The 16,909-nt window shown below is 39.1% G+C and overlaps 7 protein-coding genes and 1 non-coding gene across 8 annotated transcripts, besides 2 other annotated features; 3 read left to right on the top strand and 5 right to left on the bottom strand.

The window, feature by feature from the left end:
- Positions 1–33: 33 nt before the first annotated feature.
- Positions 34–2,328, bottom strand: EGH1 (hydrolase; the record flags this gene model as incomplete). The annotated part of the gene is made up of 1 exon (NM_001179529.3): positions 34–2,328. One exon carries the CDS (start codon positions 2,326–2,328, stop codon positions 34–36), a length of 2,295 nt encoding a protein of 764 aa, NP_012272.3.
- A 215-nt stretch (positions 2,329–2,543) lies between these two features.
- Positions 2,544–2,615, bottom strand: YNCI0011W. Its single transcript has one exon. It is a non-coding gene; the product is annotated as a tRNA-Glu (tRNA).
- Positions 2,616–3,123: 508 nt separating this feature from the next.
- On the top strand, positions 3,124–7,566 carry PAN1 (actin cytoskeleton-regulatory complex protein PAN1; the record flags this gene model as incomplete). The annotated part of the gene is made up of 1 exon (NM_001179528.3): positions 3,124–7,566. The coding sequence occupies one exon, from the start codon at positions 3,124–3,126 to the stop codon at positions 7,564–7,566; it is 4,443 nt and encodes a 1,480-aa protein (NP_012271.3).
- A 130-nt stretch (positions 7,567–7,696) lies between these two features.
- Positions 7,697–8,143, bottom strand: IST3 (U2 snRNP complex subunit IST3; the record flags this gene model as incomplete). Its single annotated transcript, NM_001179527.1, has 1 exon — positions 7,697–8,143. One exon carries the CDS (start codon positions 8,141–8,143, stop codon positions 7,697–7,699), a length of 447 nt encoding a protein of 148 aa, NP_012270.1.
- A 369-nt stretch (positions 8,144–8,512) lies between these two features.
- DJP1 (Djp1p) lies at positions 8,513–9,811 on the bottom strand (the record flags this gene model as incomplete). Its single annotated transcript, NM_001179526.1, has 1 exon — positions 8,513–9,811. One exon carries the CDS (start codon positions 9,809–9,811, stop codon positions 8,513–8,515), a length of 1,299 nt encoding a protein of 432 aa, NP_012269.1.
- Positions 9,811–10,108: an origin of replication (ARS921; Putative replication origin; identified in multiple array studies, not yet confirmed by plasmid-based assay).
- AIM21 (Aim21p) lies at positions 10,108–12,147 on the bottom strand (the record flags this gene model as incomplete). Its single annotated transcript, NM_001179525.3, has 1 exon — positions 10,108–12,147. The coding sequence occupies one exon, from the start codon at positions 12,145–12,147 to the stop codon at positions 10,108–10,110; it is 2,040 nt and encodes a 679-aa protein (NP_012268.3).
- A 488-nt stretch (positions 12,148–12,635) lies between these two features.
- Positions 12,636–15,617, top strand: MPH1 (3'-5' DNA helicase; the record flags this gene model as incomplete). The annotated part of the gene is made up of 1 exon (NM_001179524.1): positions 12,636–15,617. The coding sequence occupies one exon, from the start codon at positions 12,636–12,638 to the stop codon at positions 15,615–15,617; it is 2,982 nt and encodes a 993-aa protein (NP_012267.1).
- An 18-nt stretch (positions 15,618–15,635) lies between these two features.
- Positions 15,636–15,872: an origin of replication (ARS920; Autonomously Replicating Sequence).
- A 264-nt stretch (positions 15,873–16,136) lies between these two features.
- SGN1 (Sgn1p) lies at positions 16,137–16,889 on the top strand (the record flags this gene model as incomplete). The annotated part of the gene is made up of 1 exon (NM_001179523.1): positions 16,137–16,889. The coding sequence occupies one exon, from the start codon at positions 16,137–16,139 to the stop codon at positions 16,887–16,889; it is 753 nt and encodes a 250-aa protein (NP_012266.1).
- Between the last annotated feature and the right edge of the window lie 20 nt (positions 16,890–16,909).

The following is a 16,909-nucleotide window of genomic DNA, read 5'->3' as shown; positions in this document are numbered from 1 at the left end:
TATGACTACTATAGCTTTTGGTTCAATTTTTGTTTAGCTGATAACGCATTCCGCTGGTAAGTCATTCGAAGTGTCACTTCCAGGGGTGTTGGGCCTTGACTTCGATTTTGCGCAAATTTCAATGAACTGATGGCCAGGCTCGTGAAACCATTCAAGAACCTGGTAGTCAGTGTTATAGGTATAATGACCTGATGATGAACGAATTGACAACCGGCTTGGTGTAAAATGGTGCCGTGGTATAAAAATATATGTAGGGACAGTTATCTGTTCAGGTGTCGTTTTACCAACTAATTTCAAAAGGTAGGATTTATTACATAAGTTAAACTCAGCAAACTCAAATCTTCCGTGAATTTGTATGGGGAATGGTCTCATTATAGCATCAAGAGCTCTGAACCCTGACAAGTCGCTCTTTAAAGTGCACGAGGGACTATCCAAATCTAAATGATTATCTGGTTTTATGAAACTTGGTGGTTGTGAAGAACCCGATTTAGATGTAGAAGTGGATACCGAAGCCACAGTAGAGGCTGGAGATGGCTCAGGAGTAGGAGTTTTTGCTCGGGTATCGTGATAGAGTGGTTTGTCATCCGGGGACCAAATCGAAAAATCTTCATTGTTCCAATTGTCACCCCATATATGTGAATTAATACTGCAATAACACCATAAGGTGTACGAAAGATTACTTCCTTCTAATGCAAATCCAAGAGCATCCAATGCAGCGGTCTGTGAAGAATAGTCATTTGTAATATATGCTTTCTTGTCGTCCATGTCAAATGGAATACCAATTTCGGTGAAGAATACAGGTACTTTTTTTCCAAGCATGGATTTAGCGTCCTTTTGCATTTCTGATAATTGCTTCCTAATGCATTTCCGTATATTGTTTTCGCCAAGCACTACAGCAAAGGCAGGATTTGAGTATTTTTTGTTTACTAGTCCATAGGTGTCTATGCCAATTCGTTTATTCCATGTCTTATACATTAGTGTCATACCATCATAAAAATGACATGCACAAATCGTCCTATTGTCCAATATTTTAGAATTTTGTAAATTGGGTGGTGGCTTCATTACCGGCGGTTGGATTATAATAAACAATTCTTGATCGAATTCCCTAAACTTGTTATAAATTCCAGTGTAATAGTCAACAAAATGATTGTTTATAAATACCGTTGCATCAGGTTGGCTAAAGTAATTTGGTTTGAGTAAAACAGGGCGTTTACCATTCTGAATCTCCCAAACACCATGGAGTTTCCAAATGCAAGTGTCTGGTTTCCATTCAGGGTTCCTTTCCCAATTATACTTCGCATCTATCGCATCTCTTTCCTCTGCACTCAGCCAAGCTTTTTTGCCTTTGGGATTGATTGTGCACGGTTTTCCCTTAGAAAATCCAAAAAATGTCCTTTTATATTGATCTATTGTGCACTCAATACCTTCACCCAGCATAAAGCTTTGAAATGCCGTTGGCGTTTTGCCCAATTTCAAATTTCTCTCTTTCGGAATCACATCGAGATTTGTTTCACCAATGTAACCACAGTTTGGCTCGTTCATAGACTCTAATCCAATAATGCAGTTGCTCTCAAACAACTCAGGAGCCTTTTCTTTAATTCTTGCGCACAGTGTCATGATTGCATCATTAAACCTTCCTTGCAAGTAATCCTGTATGTTTTCTCCATTAATTGTGCACTTAGGAGCATATTGTTTCCCACCAAAGAATAACGTAAACATTGTTTGACACGCCAGTTTGAAGTAGTTTGTAGGCCAAACCATCTTAGGGTAGGACTCTTCATCTTTGCCAACTTCCCTGCCCGTTTTGGGGTCAATATAATAATTATGTAAGATTGCAGCATCGGTGGCCAGGAAGTTTGCAGGTTGAAACCCTGCACAGTATAAGGTCCATAGCGGTGCTCCAGATCCACCGCTAAACCTAGACCAGACGTCTTGGTGAGGGTCCAAATAAATGTACATACCTTGTTGTACGCTGTTAATCCTGGTTAGTACCTCGACGATATAATCCATATAGTCAAAATCGTACTGTCCTGGACCAGCATGTTCAAGAGATTCCCAGGTGAAGGGTAAACGAATGGTATTGTAACCCAGTGATTTCAATCTGATGATATGCTGTTCGATATCATCAAGAACTAAGGGGTGATTGATGAAACTGACTTTATCAGCATCCTCGAAAAACGTGTCATTTTCTATGGGAGCGTGGGTGGATAGGAATGGCTTTGCAGGGATTTTAACTGACGGATCCAAATTGACACCACGCAATTGGATCTCGTTGCCATCTTTATCGCAAAACTGACCGTCTGCAGAAATGTGTATTTTGGCAGGCATATGATCTGTTCTTATTAAATTCAAACAATTTAGGTACGAAAGAAAAAGAAATAAATAAATAAAAAAAGAGAAGAAAGGTTAAGAAAATAACTGTCAGTAGAATTATTGCGAAATATAGAATTAATATTAATTCCATTGTTAAGGTTTACCAGAGATATAGAAACCTTAAACGAAGGCAATATTCGAGCGGATATGAAAAAAATAAAATAAACATACTCCGATACGGGGAGTCGAACCCCGGTCTCCACGGTGAAAGCGTGATGTGATAGCCGTTACACTATATCGGATTATAATCTATATTTTTTCTACTTCGATCTTATGTACTACTAATTTGATAATTTTGGGTTTAATATGGTTTTTTACTGAAGTACCTGCTTACCAACAGTAGAGATATTTAACGAATGCTTTCCTAAGACGCTTTTTATGCTTCAATTGGGCAGATATTAAAAATTCATCAATTAACAATGTTTATTTGACAATCTGGTTCGTCAAAAAAAAAAAAAAAAAATCACGTCCAGATCTGTTAAACCTTAAAGGTAGGTGCTCACGATAACCGATTGATCTCTCAGTCGCATAGTAGCTATGTATACTCTGTTTATCAATCGCTTGTTATTATAAATTGGCTTGATCACATGACACGTCGACGATATTTTTTTCTTGTTAGGGGCAAAAGTTGGTATTGGAAGAAAAAAAGCATTAGAAAGCCATATAGATCTATTGGCGAAACACACGTCGAGAAGCAGGAAGAGGAAGAATCTATCAGCGACGCGAAATTGCTAATCTGTACAACTGAATATGTATAACCCGTACCAGCAACAGGGCATGGGTTACCAGCAGCAACAGCAGCAACAGCAGCAACAACCAAATGGATTCTACCCGCAGCAGCAGCAAGGTCAGTCTTCAAACCAGCCCCAAGGCCAGCCTCAACCACAACAGCAAATGGCGTTTAACCAGCCTCAGGCTACCGGAATTGGTGGGATGCCTCAAAGTTTTGGTAATTCTTTCTCAAGTATGCCACAGCAGCCCCAAACGGGTTACAATAATAATGGAAATAATGGTAGTGTATATGGTAATGGTAATTTTGGCCAACAACCCCAGCAGCAACAACAGCAGGCGAAACCGCAGCATACGGGATACGTACCAAATTCCAGTATGCCTATGATGAATACTACTGGCACCATGCCTCCACCTAATCCGGCTCAACAGCCTCAGCTACAATCCATACAACCCCAAGGAACAGGCTATTACCAAGCTGCTAATACTGCAAATGTACACTCAGTACAACCTTTGCAATCTCAAGGGACAGGATATTATGTGTCTACACCCAATTTGATCTCTTCTAATCAAACCCAGCAGCCCCTTCAGGCCCAGGGCACTGGTTATTATCAATCTCAACCTCAACAGGTGCCACCTCCTCAGCAAGCACAGTCCTTGCAACCTTTGAAGCCGCAGCAAACAGGATTTTACCTTCAACCGCAAAACCAAGCTCCCTTAGAACCATTAAAGCCCACCGCAACTGGCTTTGTCAACTCATTTGCCAACAACGGTCTAAACAATGATATCAAAATCCCTGCCATTAGATTGTCGTTTATTACTGCCCAAGATCAGGCAAAATTTGAGACTCTATTCAGATCAATTGTTACCAATGGTTCGAATACTGTTTCCGGTGCTAATTGTAGGAAAATTTTGATGAGATCCGGTTTGCCACCTTCTCAACTCGCAAGAATTTGGACGCTTTGTGATACATCAAAAGCAGGTGAGTTACTGTTTCCTGAATTTGCATTAGCAATGCATTTGATCAATGATGTCTTACAAGGTGACACTATCCCTTACGAATTGGATTCTAAGACAAAAAACGAAGTTTCAAGTTTTATTGACGCCATTAATTTAAGCATTGCAAACCAGGATTCTTCCGCAAACGATGCCCCAAAAACTCCCTTTGATGAATTCATTACAGCGGGCGTACAAAATTTGCAACCTCAACCAACAGGATATATGCCTCAAACTAGTTTTGGTATCCCATTACAGTCTCAAATTACTGGAGGCGGTGTTGCCTCGGCGTTGAATCCTCAATCCACAGGATTTATGGCACCAACCACTTTCAACATGTCAATGAATACCGGAACTCCCGGATTGAACCCCCAAATTACTGGAGGAGCACCTGCCTCTATGCAACCCAACATTACTGGCAATGCTTTGCAACCTCAGACAACTGGTATGATGCCACAGACAACTGGTATGATGCCACAGACAACTGGTATGATGCCACAGACTTCATTTGGCGTTAATTTAGGACCTCAGTTGACCGGCGGTGCTTTGCAATCTCAGTATACCGGAGGATATGGTTCCGTTATGCCCCAGCAAAGCGGTCCTGCAAGTATGCCCAATTTGTCCTTTAATCAACAAGGATTACAATCTCAGTTAACCGGGTTGCAACCCCAACCAACGGGTTTTCTACCACCATCTAACTTTAGTGCTACCATGCCGTTGACTGCCCAAAAGACAGGATTTGGTAATAACGAAATTTATACCAAATCCAACTTTAATAATAACTTAATTGATAACTCAAGTCAAGACAAAATTTCCACGGAGGAAAAATCTTTGTTTTATAAAATTTTTGAAACTTTTGATACTCAAAACAAAGGTTTGTTAGATTCCCCCACTGCTGTGGAGATTTTTAGAAAATCTGGCTTAAATCGTGCAGATTTGGAGCAAATTTGGAACCTTTGTGATATAAACAACACCGGCCAATTGAATAAACAAGAATTTGCACTAGGTATGCACTTGGTTTACGGTAAATTAAACGGGAAGCCAATCCCCAATGTCCTACCTTCAAGTTTAATTCCCTCCAGCACAAAACTTTTAGACAACTTAAAGAACCAATTAAAGACAGAGCCAACGACCACAAAAGAAAAACCTTCGTTTGGTAAAATCGATGCCTTGAGCTACAAAAATAATGATGATGATGTTTTGCCGAACTATAGAAATCGTAGGAAGGTTTACTCTGCGAAAAATGAAGAGCAATCTTCTTTTTCTTCACCATCTGCTAAATCTGTTAATCATTCTAGCAGCACCCTTCAAACCGATGACATTTCGGTAGATAAGACTGTTGAAAAGAAGACAGCGAAACCAAAATATGCTGGGTTTTCAAGAGAAATAAATCTGAAAAATATTGCTTCACTGGAAAATGAGATCAAAAATATCAGCAATCCTGAAAACTGTTATGACAGTTCTATTCCATCAGATTTGACAAGCCGCTTTGATGCCATCATCGCCAAACTTCCAAACCTATTCAATGAAATTTCTACAATTGATAATGAGATTACCAATGCAAAAATTCAGTTGTATAGAAAAAAAAATCCTTCTTCGATAATTGGATCTGGTCCAAATGGTGAAATAACTGAAAATGATAGGAAGAAAGCTAAGAGTAGGGCTTTGTTGAGAGCAAGGATGTCTGCTCTAACAGGAAAATCAACGGAATCGGAGGATTCACTTTCCATGGAAGATGAACAGCAAAGTGCTGAAATCAAGAGAATCCAGCAGGAAAATGGTAAGAACCAAGAAATCATTAAAGACATAAGGTCATCTATATCAGATATTTCTGCATCCTTGAAGTCTACTATGACAGGATCGAATATGATATCCAATCAAGAATTTGAAAGATGGGAATTTGGCATAGGGTTAGAAGATGGTGTTCGTGAATTTTTGGATGATCTGAAGTCAAATTCAAATAAATCAGTGACTGAGTCATCTCCCTTTGTGCCTTCCTCAACACCAACCCCTGTAGATGACCGTTCCTCGTCGCCTTCTTATTCTCAGTTCAAAACTGCTGAAGAAAGAGCAGCTTATCTGAAAGAACAGGCAAAAAAGAGAATGAAGGAAAAATTAGCTAAATTTGATAAGAATAGGCGAAATGTTACTCAAAGTTCCAGATCGATTAGCAGTGAAAACTCTCGAGAACAGCCACAACAGATTGCTGGTTCTTCCAATTTAGTTGAACCTAGAGCAACTCCATTCCAAGAAGAAAAATATGTGGAAGTCGCTCAACCAACTCAACCTGTTCAATCAACACAACCTGTTCAACCAACTCAACCTGTTCAGCCAACTCAACCTGTTCAGCCAACTCAACCTGTTCAGCCAACTCAACCTGTTCAACCAACTCAACCTGTTCAGAATGTATATAATGCAAAGCAAGAATCCGATGATGAAGATGAAGATGATGAAGAAAAGCGTTTACAAGAGGAGCTAAAACGATTGAAACTTAAAAAAAAGGCTGATAAAGAAAAAAGACTTGCAGCTTTACGTAAGCAAATTGAGGATGCTCAAAATGAAAGTGACGAAGAGGAGACAAACGGAAAAGACAACTTTGGCGGCCATGTGAACGTTCCTCAGGCCGCTCCAGTGGCACCATCTGCAGCTTTTTCGCAAAATTCTACTAATGCTCCTCGCTCGGTACACGCTGCTGTTACCCCTGCCGCAGGTAAGAACAGTACTGGTCTGCCTTCCACGACAATGGGCCATAATCCATACTTCAAGGATGCATCAGCTAGCTCTACATCTACTTTCGATGCTCGCGCTGCAGAAATGCAAAGAAGAATCCAAAGAGGATTGGATGAGGACGAGGATGATGGATGGTCTGATGAAGACGAGAGTAATAACCGCGTAGCTGTAGATAATAAGGTTGAAGAAGCAAAGATTGGTCATCCTGATCATGCACGTGCTCCACCTGTTACTGCTGCTCCCTTGCCGTCTGTTACCCCTGTTCCACCTGCTGTCCCTGTCCCTCAGGCGAATACCTCTAATGAAAAGAGTAGTCCTATTCCAATAGCTCCGATACCACCTTCTGTTACTCAGGAGCCACCCGTCCCGTTGGCTCCCCCTTTGCCTGCTGTTGATGGCTTTCAAGAACCTCCAATTCCCTCAGCACCTGCAATAGCTACTGCCGTGCAAAAATCGGGTTCTTCCACCCCAGCTTTAGCTGGAGGCGTTTTGCCTCCACCCCCACCTTTACCAACTCAACAAGCTTCCACTTCAGAACCTATTATCGCTCACGTTGATAACTACAATGGTGCTGAAAAAGGCACGGGCGCATATGGATCCGATTCTGATGATGACGTTTTATCGATTCCTGAATCAGTTGGTACAGATGAAGAGGAAGAAGGGGCACAACCAGTTTCTACTGCAGGTATCCCATCAATTCCACCTGCAGGTATTCCTCCACCCCCACCCCTTCCATGAAGATTTAATTTGCTTTCTATAGATACGTATGTATACTAATTTCTGAAAGGATGTAGAATTACAAATATGATATTGATTATTTTTTTCTAGGCTATATGAATATAAGATATGCGATGAAAGAAAAAATTATTTAATTTGGTTGGTCCTTTTTAGCCAAAATGAGTTTCTCAGCATTGTTCTTCGAAACTATATCTCGATCCAATTCTTCCTTTACAGCTTCATAGTATTTTTGTAAACTCCTTTTTGGCCTATAAAAAGTATGATCAATTTTGAGGGCTCTACCGCCAATTTTAAATCCATTTAAATTATCGACTGCTAGAATCGTTGACCGTTGATCCTCATATTTCAAATATGCAAAACCTTGCGATTCTCCTGTGTTTTCATCCCTGCTAAGAATTACATCTACAGGGACTCCATATTCAGAAAAGACTGTCAATATGTCACCTTCTGTTAATTCTCGGTTGAGATTTCCGATATATATATAAGCATTATCCTTATATTCATTATGCCATGATTGATGCGGGCTAAGAATTCCACTTTGTAGTTCTTTATCGTTGATTTGCTGAATTTTGTTCATTGTTATTTTGTTTATATTATCTATGTTCTTGATCTAGAATTGCACGCTGCACTTTTTGAGTTGTATGAGTAATTAATGTTCGGCCTATTTTTTTTTATCTGTATTAATCTCAAAAAATTCCTAAACCCAGAAAGGTAAAAGAGCTTATCATTTAAGTGTGGCATAATTCTCCAGCCATAACCACTTCCTTATCACATAAATTATCATTGTCACTGAGTTCAATCACTTCTTTATTGTTCTATTGTCTTTCTTTCAAGAATAGAATTATCAGTATTAGTGTGATCTTATATACATTATATTATATTGAATACAGATAATAAAAAAAAGTGAATTTTTGAATTTTTAATATACAAGAGATGATTGCTAACTTCATGTATGTCTCTTCTTTTTTGTAGCTTCTGCTACAAGTTCTTCAAAGATCTGTGCCTCTTCTTGTTCGACTTTGGTTCTGAAAGTTTTCTTAAAGACTTCACCCAATAGTTTCATTGCTTCAGCTCTTCTGATAAGCGTTTTCTTACTTACCGAGTCATCTTCTAGTACTTTTTTACAAACGCCACGTAAAGTGGATGTTATTTCATATTTAGAACCATGCCAAGCAGCCGACAATACTTTGCCCATCAATAGCTGCTCTTGCTGCGCCAGTTCCTCAGTGGTTGGCTTAATTTGCTCATTTCCGTCTTTGTCAAACAAAGGCTCATTATTCGTGCTAGCTTCTTTCATTTTTTCAAGCTCCTTCATAGTATTCTGAGCGTCTATGGCTGCCGAAACAGTTCTTAGTGTATCCATAAATACTCCCCCTTTAGCCTTCATAGAATGAAATATACCACCCATTCCGAACAGGTTCTGGGATGCAAGAAAAATTTCAGCTTTTTCGTAGTAAACGTCGCCTATTGTGTGTAATATGTCCAGACCAAATGATTCCATCTTTAAAAGATTGGCTTCCTCTTCGAACTTTTTTTTAAAGGAATCTTTACATGCATCATCATAGACACTTTCTGTTAATATCGATAATCTTTCAATCAATGTTTTGCTTAATTGGTCTACTCTTTTTTGCTTTTCTACCTCTTGTTCTTCCTCAAACTGCTCTAATTTTGTCTTCTTCTTCTTAGCTTCTGCTCCTACCTGCTCATTTTTCTTGTTTCCATCGTGTACAGTTAAATTACCAGAAGTTGTCCTCGCCTTATTTTTGTCATCTTTTTCGTTAGTATTGCCCAATGCTGCATCAACAGCGTTAGTGGTGCCATTCGTCTTACCGTCTGCAGGTGATTCTTCCATTGTTTCCACATTCTCCTTCTCCTTTTCAGCTTCGTCTTCAGCATTTAGCTCCTCAGTTTTCTGTAGGTTCTTTAATAGCATCAGTTCGCCAATATATGAGGCAAACGCATCTCCACCAAAGATGACAGAGAACTGTTCAGCTGCATCTTCAAAGCCGCCCTGAGGAATAGCTTCTTTTCTTCCATACTTATCATACTTTGCGCGAAGATCATCGTCACCTAAAACTTGATAAGCTTCGGATATTGCTTGAAACCTTTCGGTAGCCGTGGGGTCATTGGGATTCTTATCAGGATGCTCTTGAATAGATTTCTTTCTATAGGCCTTTTTTATTTCAATGGAAGATGCAGTGGTAGACACACCTAACAAATCGTAATACTCAGTATCAACAACCATATCTTTTGTATAATGCCCCTTCTGGCCGCAAGAAACACTTAATGATTTAGCATAACTCTGTTATTCCTCTTGTAAATCTGCCAATTTGTTCAGTACGCTCTGCTTCAAAATAGCACAAAATTCAGGGTGTGCGGGTAAAAAAAAAAAAAGTCGAAGAAATATATATATATATATATAGAATAAAATCTAGTTTTTATGCCATTATTATTAATAACACCTCTAGTTTGCTCGTCATTCACATATTTCTCTCTTGATACATACTATAGAGTTTATTCATACATATTATTTATAAGATTCTAAAGGGAGTGAAAAGACGCTTCTTCTGAATGTAAGGCAGAATCAACGTCTTCGTAGCCACCTGAGAGTTCTCTTTCCATATCAACCTCCATTTGGTCCTCCATCTGCTGTTCCTGTATTTCTGTCGTATCGTTTTGATCTCTGTTGGCGATGGCCTCCGATGGGGACAGAGATTCCTCACTTATGGCTTTTCTATTACCTACGGCGTTCGTCTGTGGCAACTGAGAAAGAGGATCCGACTCAGCATTAGCAGGTAACTTTTCCTTTTCGTCCAGCTCAAAAGGACAAAGAGCAGCCTCCATCTTATTTGGAGATTGTTCTCGTTGTTCCTCGGGAATGCTCTTTGACTTTTCATCCAAGGCCCTTTCTGCTTGCTCACCAGGAGTAGTATCTATTAAGACTTTTTCCTTAGAGAAGGAAGAGGAAACATTCCAATTGTTAAATATTTCTATTTTATTAGTGTTGTCATCTTCTTCAATCTTCTCTACGCTAGCTACTTTAGAAGGTAATTTACGCCCACGAGGTCCTCTACCTCTTCTAGTTCCGCCCAGAGGTCCCGTTTTTGCCTGTGATTGGTCCTGGGGTCCTAGCTTAGATTCAGTATCCGGGGAGGACAACTTCTTCTCCAAGGAAGGTGGAAGCTGTCCAGGGTTCACCATACCAGGTAGCGCAAACAGTCCATTCAATTTGCTCGTAAAATCTGCCTTCGTGGTATCGCTAGTAATAGAAGAATCTGTGTGTTTTTTAGCAATATCTGCTGAAGCGGTAGTAGCTGAAGAATTACCATTATTATGCAGATCTTGTTGCTGTTGTTTTTGTAACATTTCTTGAAAGGCCGCAATTCTTGAAGAAGGTTTTTTGGGAACCGGAGGTGGGGCACGTCTCTTTGGTCTTTCAGAGGGAATTTTTGGGATTTTACTTTCCTCTTCGGTACTAATTAGGGTCGAATCACACTCTTCTGATACTCGCTTCTCTTGTGTGTTAGGCAACTCCTCTTTTTGTACGTGTGCTTCAAAATCCTTCTTAGGCCTACTCCTTGGAATCACTGGAACGTCATTTTCCTCTTCACTTGCAATTTGTGAAGGAACGTTTGAGCTAGTTGCTGCTATAACTGTTTCAGTATCAGAAGGTCCTTGCGGCTGAGAATTCACTTCCATGTTGTCCTTGCCTTCTTGTTTCTCATTCAAAGAGGTAGTACTTTCTTCATCGGTTGGATTTTGGAAAATTTTTTCTTCCTGTTGTTCTTGATGCTTCTGTAGCTCTTCTAAACTAGATTCAGGATGTTTAGTGAACTTTTCAGCTTTGTCGTCTGATTCTGTGATTCCAGATGGAGGCAGAGCATTGAGGCTGCCTTCTTCTACGTCCTTACTAACATCTACCTGTACTTTCATATCTCCAGGAATGAGCTTTTCTTCAAAATGGCTTCTATCCCCTGCCTCATTATCTAGGGCAGCATGTACCTTTTGCTTTTCAGTAAGGTCTTCGGAGTCACTATGCTCTGTCACTTCATTATTAGACTTGTTAACTAAATTAGAAGGTGAAATAGCAGACTCATTGCCCTCAGCACCCTCGTGCTCATTTTTTTCGAGTGGGGAGGGATTTGTAGAAGTTTTGTTATCTGATGCACTTCTTTGCCCGTTTTGATGAATGGCGGCCACCTTTCCCTCTTCCACAGAAGTTGGACTTTTTTTCCTGGAAACATTGTGTATATTGTGCTTTGAAATCAAACTTTCAATCTCCTCTAACTCCTTACTGGTGTTATTCATTACATTATTTAGTTCTTCAGTAGTGGAGCGTCTAACTGGCCTCTGCAATGGTACCTTGGGCAAACTCTCTTGATCCATACCACTCTCAAACGAAGTCATCGTCTTTGCTTTAAGTATGGGTCTACGTGTTGGTACATTGGGCGTTCCTGCTGGTGTTGGTGGCTCGCTATTAGCTTTAATATCTCCTGATTCAGAGCCGGATAACGGAAACAGCTCAGATGTCTTCCTCCTTGAGGGCCTCTCAGGTACTTTTGGCGTAACTTCCGATGGCATTGTATAATCGGTCAAAATAGATTTCCTGTTAGATCACCAACAAAACATGATACTTTCTAAATCAGAAAGCTTAAATTAAAATATACTCAATATTTCTCCTTTTCTTTTGCTTCGCGCCTGGTAAAACAAGATTGCTTTCATTGTGCATGTGGTAGAAAAGACAAGTTAAAAAAGGAGAATGTACTAACACAAAATTCAAACTCCAAAGGGGATAATTGCACTCAATTTGCAAGGTTGTTCCATATGAGACAGGAGTCTTCTTCTCCATCGACCTTCCTAGCTTACTGTGCTCACAGAAAGACATAAACCGGGTAACGGCTTTTACGGGGTTACGTGTGTATATAACCGGGCATCACGAAGAGATCAATAGAGGTGCCCTATGCTCTATCACGGAGCTAAGATATTGTGATTCAAGATATAGTAGCTCACTTCAGTTTTATTCAACACATTCCGGTTCTGTTTTATTTTAGTGTCCTTTTTTCTCTCTGATGGCTAGTGCAGATGATTACTTTAGTGATTTCGAAGATGACGAGCTGGATAAACTGTATGAAAAGGCTATCAATAAATCTGTGAAGGAAACTATAACGAGACGTGCTGTACCAGTTCAAAAAGACCTTCATGATAACGTTTTACCTGGGCAGAAAACTGTGTACGAAGAAATTCAAAGAGATGTCAGTTTTGGACCCACTCATCATGAGCTTGATTACGATGCTTTGTCGTTCTACGTGTACCCTACAAATTACGAGGTAAGGGATTATCAGTATACAATTGTTCACAAATCACTGTTTCAAAATACGTTATGCGCCATCCCAACGGGTATGGGTAAAACGTTCATTGCCAGTACAGTAATGTTAAATTATTTTCGTTGGACCAAAAAAGCCAAAATAATCTTTACTGCTCCAACAAGACCTTTGGTAGCCCAGCAAATTAAGGCATGCTTAGGTATAACAGGAATACCTTCGGATCAAACTGCTATATTACTCGATAAAAGCAGGAAAAATAGAGAAGAAATTTGGGCCAATAAGAGAGTTTTCTTTGCCACACCGCAAGTAGTGGAGAATGACTTGAAGAGGGGTGTATTGGATCCTAAGGATATTGTATGTCTTGTCATCGATGAAGCTCACAGAGCTACTGGCTCCTCTGCGTATACAAATGTGGTAAAATTCATAGATAGGTTCAATTCATCATACAGATTATTAGCATTGACCGCTACACCAGCCTCTGACCTGGAAGGTGTCCAAGAAGTGGTTAATAACTTAGATATTTCCAAGATTGAAATTAGGACTGAAGAAAGCATGGATATCGTGAAATATATGAAGAAAAGAAAAAAGGAAAAAATTGAAGTGCCCCTTTTGTTGGAAATTGAAGACATAATCGAACAATTAGGTATGGCCGTCAAACCAGTGCTTCAACAGGCAATTGAACTCGGTATATATGAGGAATGTGACCCTTCACAAATAAACGCCTTCAAAGCCATGCAACAAAGCCAAAAAATTATTGCTAACCCTACTATACCTGAAGGAATTAAGTGGAGGAACTTCTTTATTTTACAGTTATTGAACAATGTGGGTCAAATGCTAAAGAGATTAAAAATTTATGGAATAAGGACATTTTTCAATTACTTCCAGAATAAATGTACAGAATTCACTACGAAATATAATCTTAAAAAATCTACTAATAAAATTGCAGCTGAGTTTTATTACCATCCGATTTTGAAAAACATCAAAAATCAATGCGAAAATTATTTAAGTGATCCAAAGTTTGTCGGTCATGGGAAGTTACAATGTGTTAGAGATGAACTAATGGACTTTTTTCAGAAAAGGGGTTCCGACTCGAGGGTTATTATTTTTACAGAATTAAGAGAAAGCGCACTTGAAATTGTGAAGTTCATAGACTCGGTAGCTGACGATCAAATCAGGCCTCATATTTTTATTGGACAAGCTCGTGCAAAAGAAGGTTTTGATGAGGTCAAATACACAAGAAAACATGCGCCAAAGGGAAGGAAGAAGGTAGAGAGATTGCATAGGCAAGAGCAAGAGAAATTTTTGGAAGCTGAACGAACTAAGAGAGCGGCGAATGATAAACTTGAAAGAAGTGCCAGACGAACGGGGAGCTCTGAAGAGGCTCAGATTAGCGGAATGAACCAAAAAATGCAAAAAGAGGTTATCCATAATTTCAAAAAGGGTGAATATAATGTTCTCGTTTGTACATCAATTGGAGAAGAAGGTTTGGATATCGGAGAAGTTGATTTAATAATCTGTTATGATACTACAAGTAGTCCAATCAAAAATATTCAGCGTATGGGTAGAACAGGCAGAAAACGAGATGGTAAGATAGTACTACTGTTTAGCAGTAATGAATCATACAAATTCGAGCGTGCTATGGAAGACTATTCAACCCTGCAAGCGCTTATATCCAAGCAATGCATTGACTATAAAAAATCAGATCGGATAATCCCTGAAGACATTATTCCGGAATGTCACGAGACATTGATCACGATTAATGATGAAAACGAAATAATTAATGAAATGGAAGATGTTGACGAAGTTATTCGTTATGCGACTCAGTGTATGATGGGCAAAAAGGTGAAGCCAAAAAAAGCCATAACAAAGAAGAAGAGAGTTCAGGAAAATAAAAAACCGAAGAAGTTCTTTATGCCTGATAATGTTGAGACCAGTATTGTTAGTGCAAGCACTTTAATTAATAAGTTCTTGGTGAATGAAAGTGGCGGGAAACAACTAGTAACGAGTAATGAAAACCCAAGTAAGAAGCGGAAGATTTTTAAAGCTTTGGATAATCTGGAGAATGATTCAACCGAGGAAGCTTCCTCCTCATTAGAAACTGAAGATGAAGAAGTCAGTGATGATAATAATGTTTTCATTGCGGAAGGGCAGAATGGATGCCAAAAAGATTTGGAAACTGCCATTATTCGCACTGGCGAAAGTCTTACCACACTCAAGCCACTTCATAATTTTGAACGCCCTAATATGGCTTTATTTGTGAATGATTGTGGTCTTCCAACTAAAATCGAGAAAAATGTGAAAGACATCCGAGGAAATCAACACAACCTTGAAAAAGAAAAGAGCTGTACTGTTGACAAGAATAACATGGTATTGAGTTTGGACGATTGGAATTTTTTCAGAAACCGCTATATCCCAGAAGGTGTTTCCTTCGATGTGGAGCCCAATTTTGTACAATACACCAAAGGGGTAAAAGTTCCGCATTGTCACAAAGTTTCAAAAATCATTACGTTATTTAACGACGAGAGTAATGATAATAAGAAGAGGACAATTGATATGAACTATACTAAATGTTTGGCGAGAGGCATGTTACGAGACGAAAAAAAATTTGTAAAAGTTAACGATAAAAGTCAAGTCGATAACAACAGTGTCAACCATGATTCATCCCAATCTTTTACCTTATCGAACGCAGAATTAGATGACATACTGGGCTCAGATTCTGATTTTTGATAGGAGACTCTTATACGTCGGCGTCTATACAAAAATAACGCTGCTGTAATATTTAAGTATTTATAGATTTTTCTATATATCGCATAAATACTTCAAGGACATTATATTTTTAGTATCAACTTATTTTCTTTAGAATTTTTCATTCATTAAGGATACGGCACTGTTTTTGAAGCAACAAAATATAAAAATTGAGCCAACGACGAGTACAATCTGTAATCTTCCACGCCTACCAATGCAAAACCTTTCTGTCATGAAGCACTAAGCATAGCGCTTCAATTTGTGGCAATCACCATAATAAACAGCTTGTTTCTTGGAGGATATGAAAAAGATTATCAATCATTCGTTAGGTGAAAAAAAACCGCAACAATTTCCTACACTCCGAAAAGTAACCTTAAAATGCAGCAAATTTCAAATTTAATTTTGATTAAGTAAGTAATCTCAACTTTCGCTCTCCAACCAGGCCTATTAACATAAACATATATCTGCTGTCACATAGTGTCATCATTTGCAATTGCTGTTATGTCCCAGGAAGAGAAAGTGGATGCTAAGGCAACCTTAAAGACTGAAATTTCGAACAATAAAAAGAACGACAAGCAAGAGCTCGAGCTGGATGAACTTGTGGGTAAACTATCTATCGAGGGCACTCCACAGGTGTCGCAAAAGCTAAGCAAGGAGGAAAAACACGCTCATCAACTTGAAGCTGACTCGCGTTCTATCTTTGTCGGTAACATCACTCCGGATGTCACCCCAGAGCAAATAGAAGATCATTTCAAAGACTGTGGCCAGATAAAAAGAATAACACTTCTTTATGATAGGAATACGGGAACACCAAAAGGCTACGGCTATATTGAATTTGAAAGTCCGGCATACAGAGAAAAAGCCCTGCAATTAAATGGAGGAGAACTTAAAGGCAAAAAAATTGCTGTCTCCAGAAAAAGAACTAACATTCCAGGATTTAATAGGCATTACAACTCGCAAAACCAGTATTTCCAACAATGGCAATGGAATTATCCCTTAATGGCCTACCCCAATCCCGATACCTTCCCTTATTACCCACCGTACCCTCCAAATCAGTCTCCAAATCAAAATTTCGGATATAATAAGAACAATTATTATAGGAGTCCTTACAATAACAAGAATAGAACCTTCCAAAAAAAACACTTCAACAGTGCCAAAGACTCTACAAAAAATATTAGATCTACTTCCCAAAAACCTGTTGTCATGCCGTCTGACAACGTTAAAAGTTCTACCCAAGAAAAAGATTCGAAATAAACACAAGGCTTTCATGTGTA

This window comes from Saccharomyces cerevisiae, chromosome IX (genome assembly GCF_000146045.2).
Source record: "Saccharomyces cerevisiae S288C chromosome IX, complete sequence".
Classification (NCBI taxonomy): domain Eukaryota; kingdom Fungi; phylum Ascomycota; class Saccharomycetes; order Saccharomycetales; family Saccharomycetaceae; genus Saccharomyces; species Saccharomyces cerevisiae.
The sequence above is the reverse complement of the archived record's forward strand: the minus strand, read 5'-3'. Positions and strand labels throughout refer to the sequence as shown.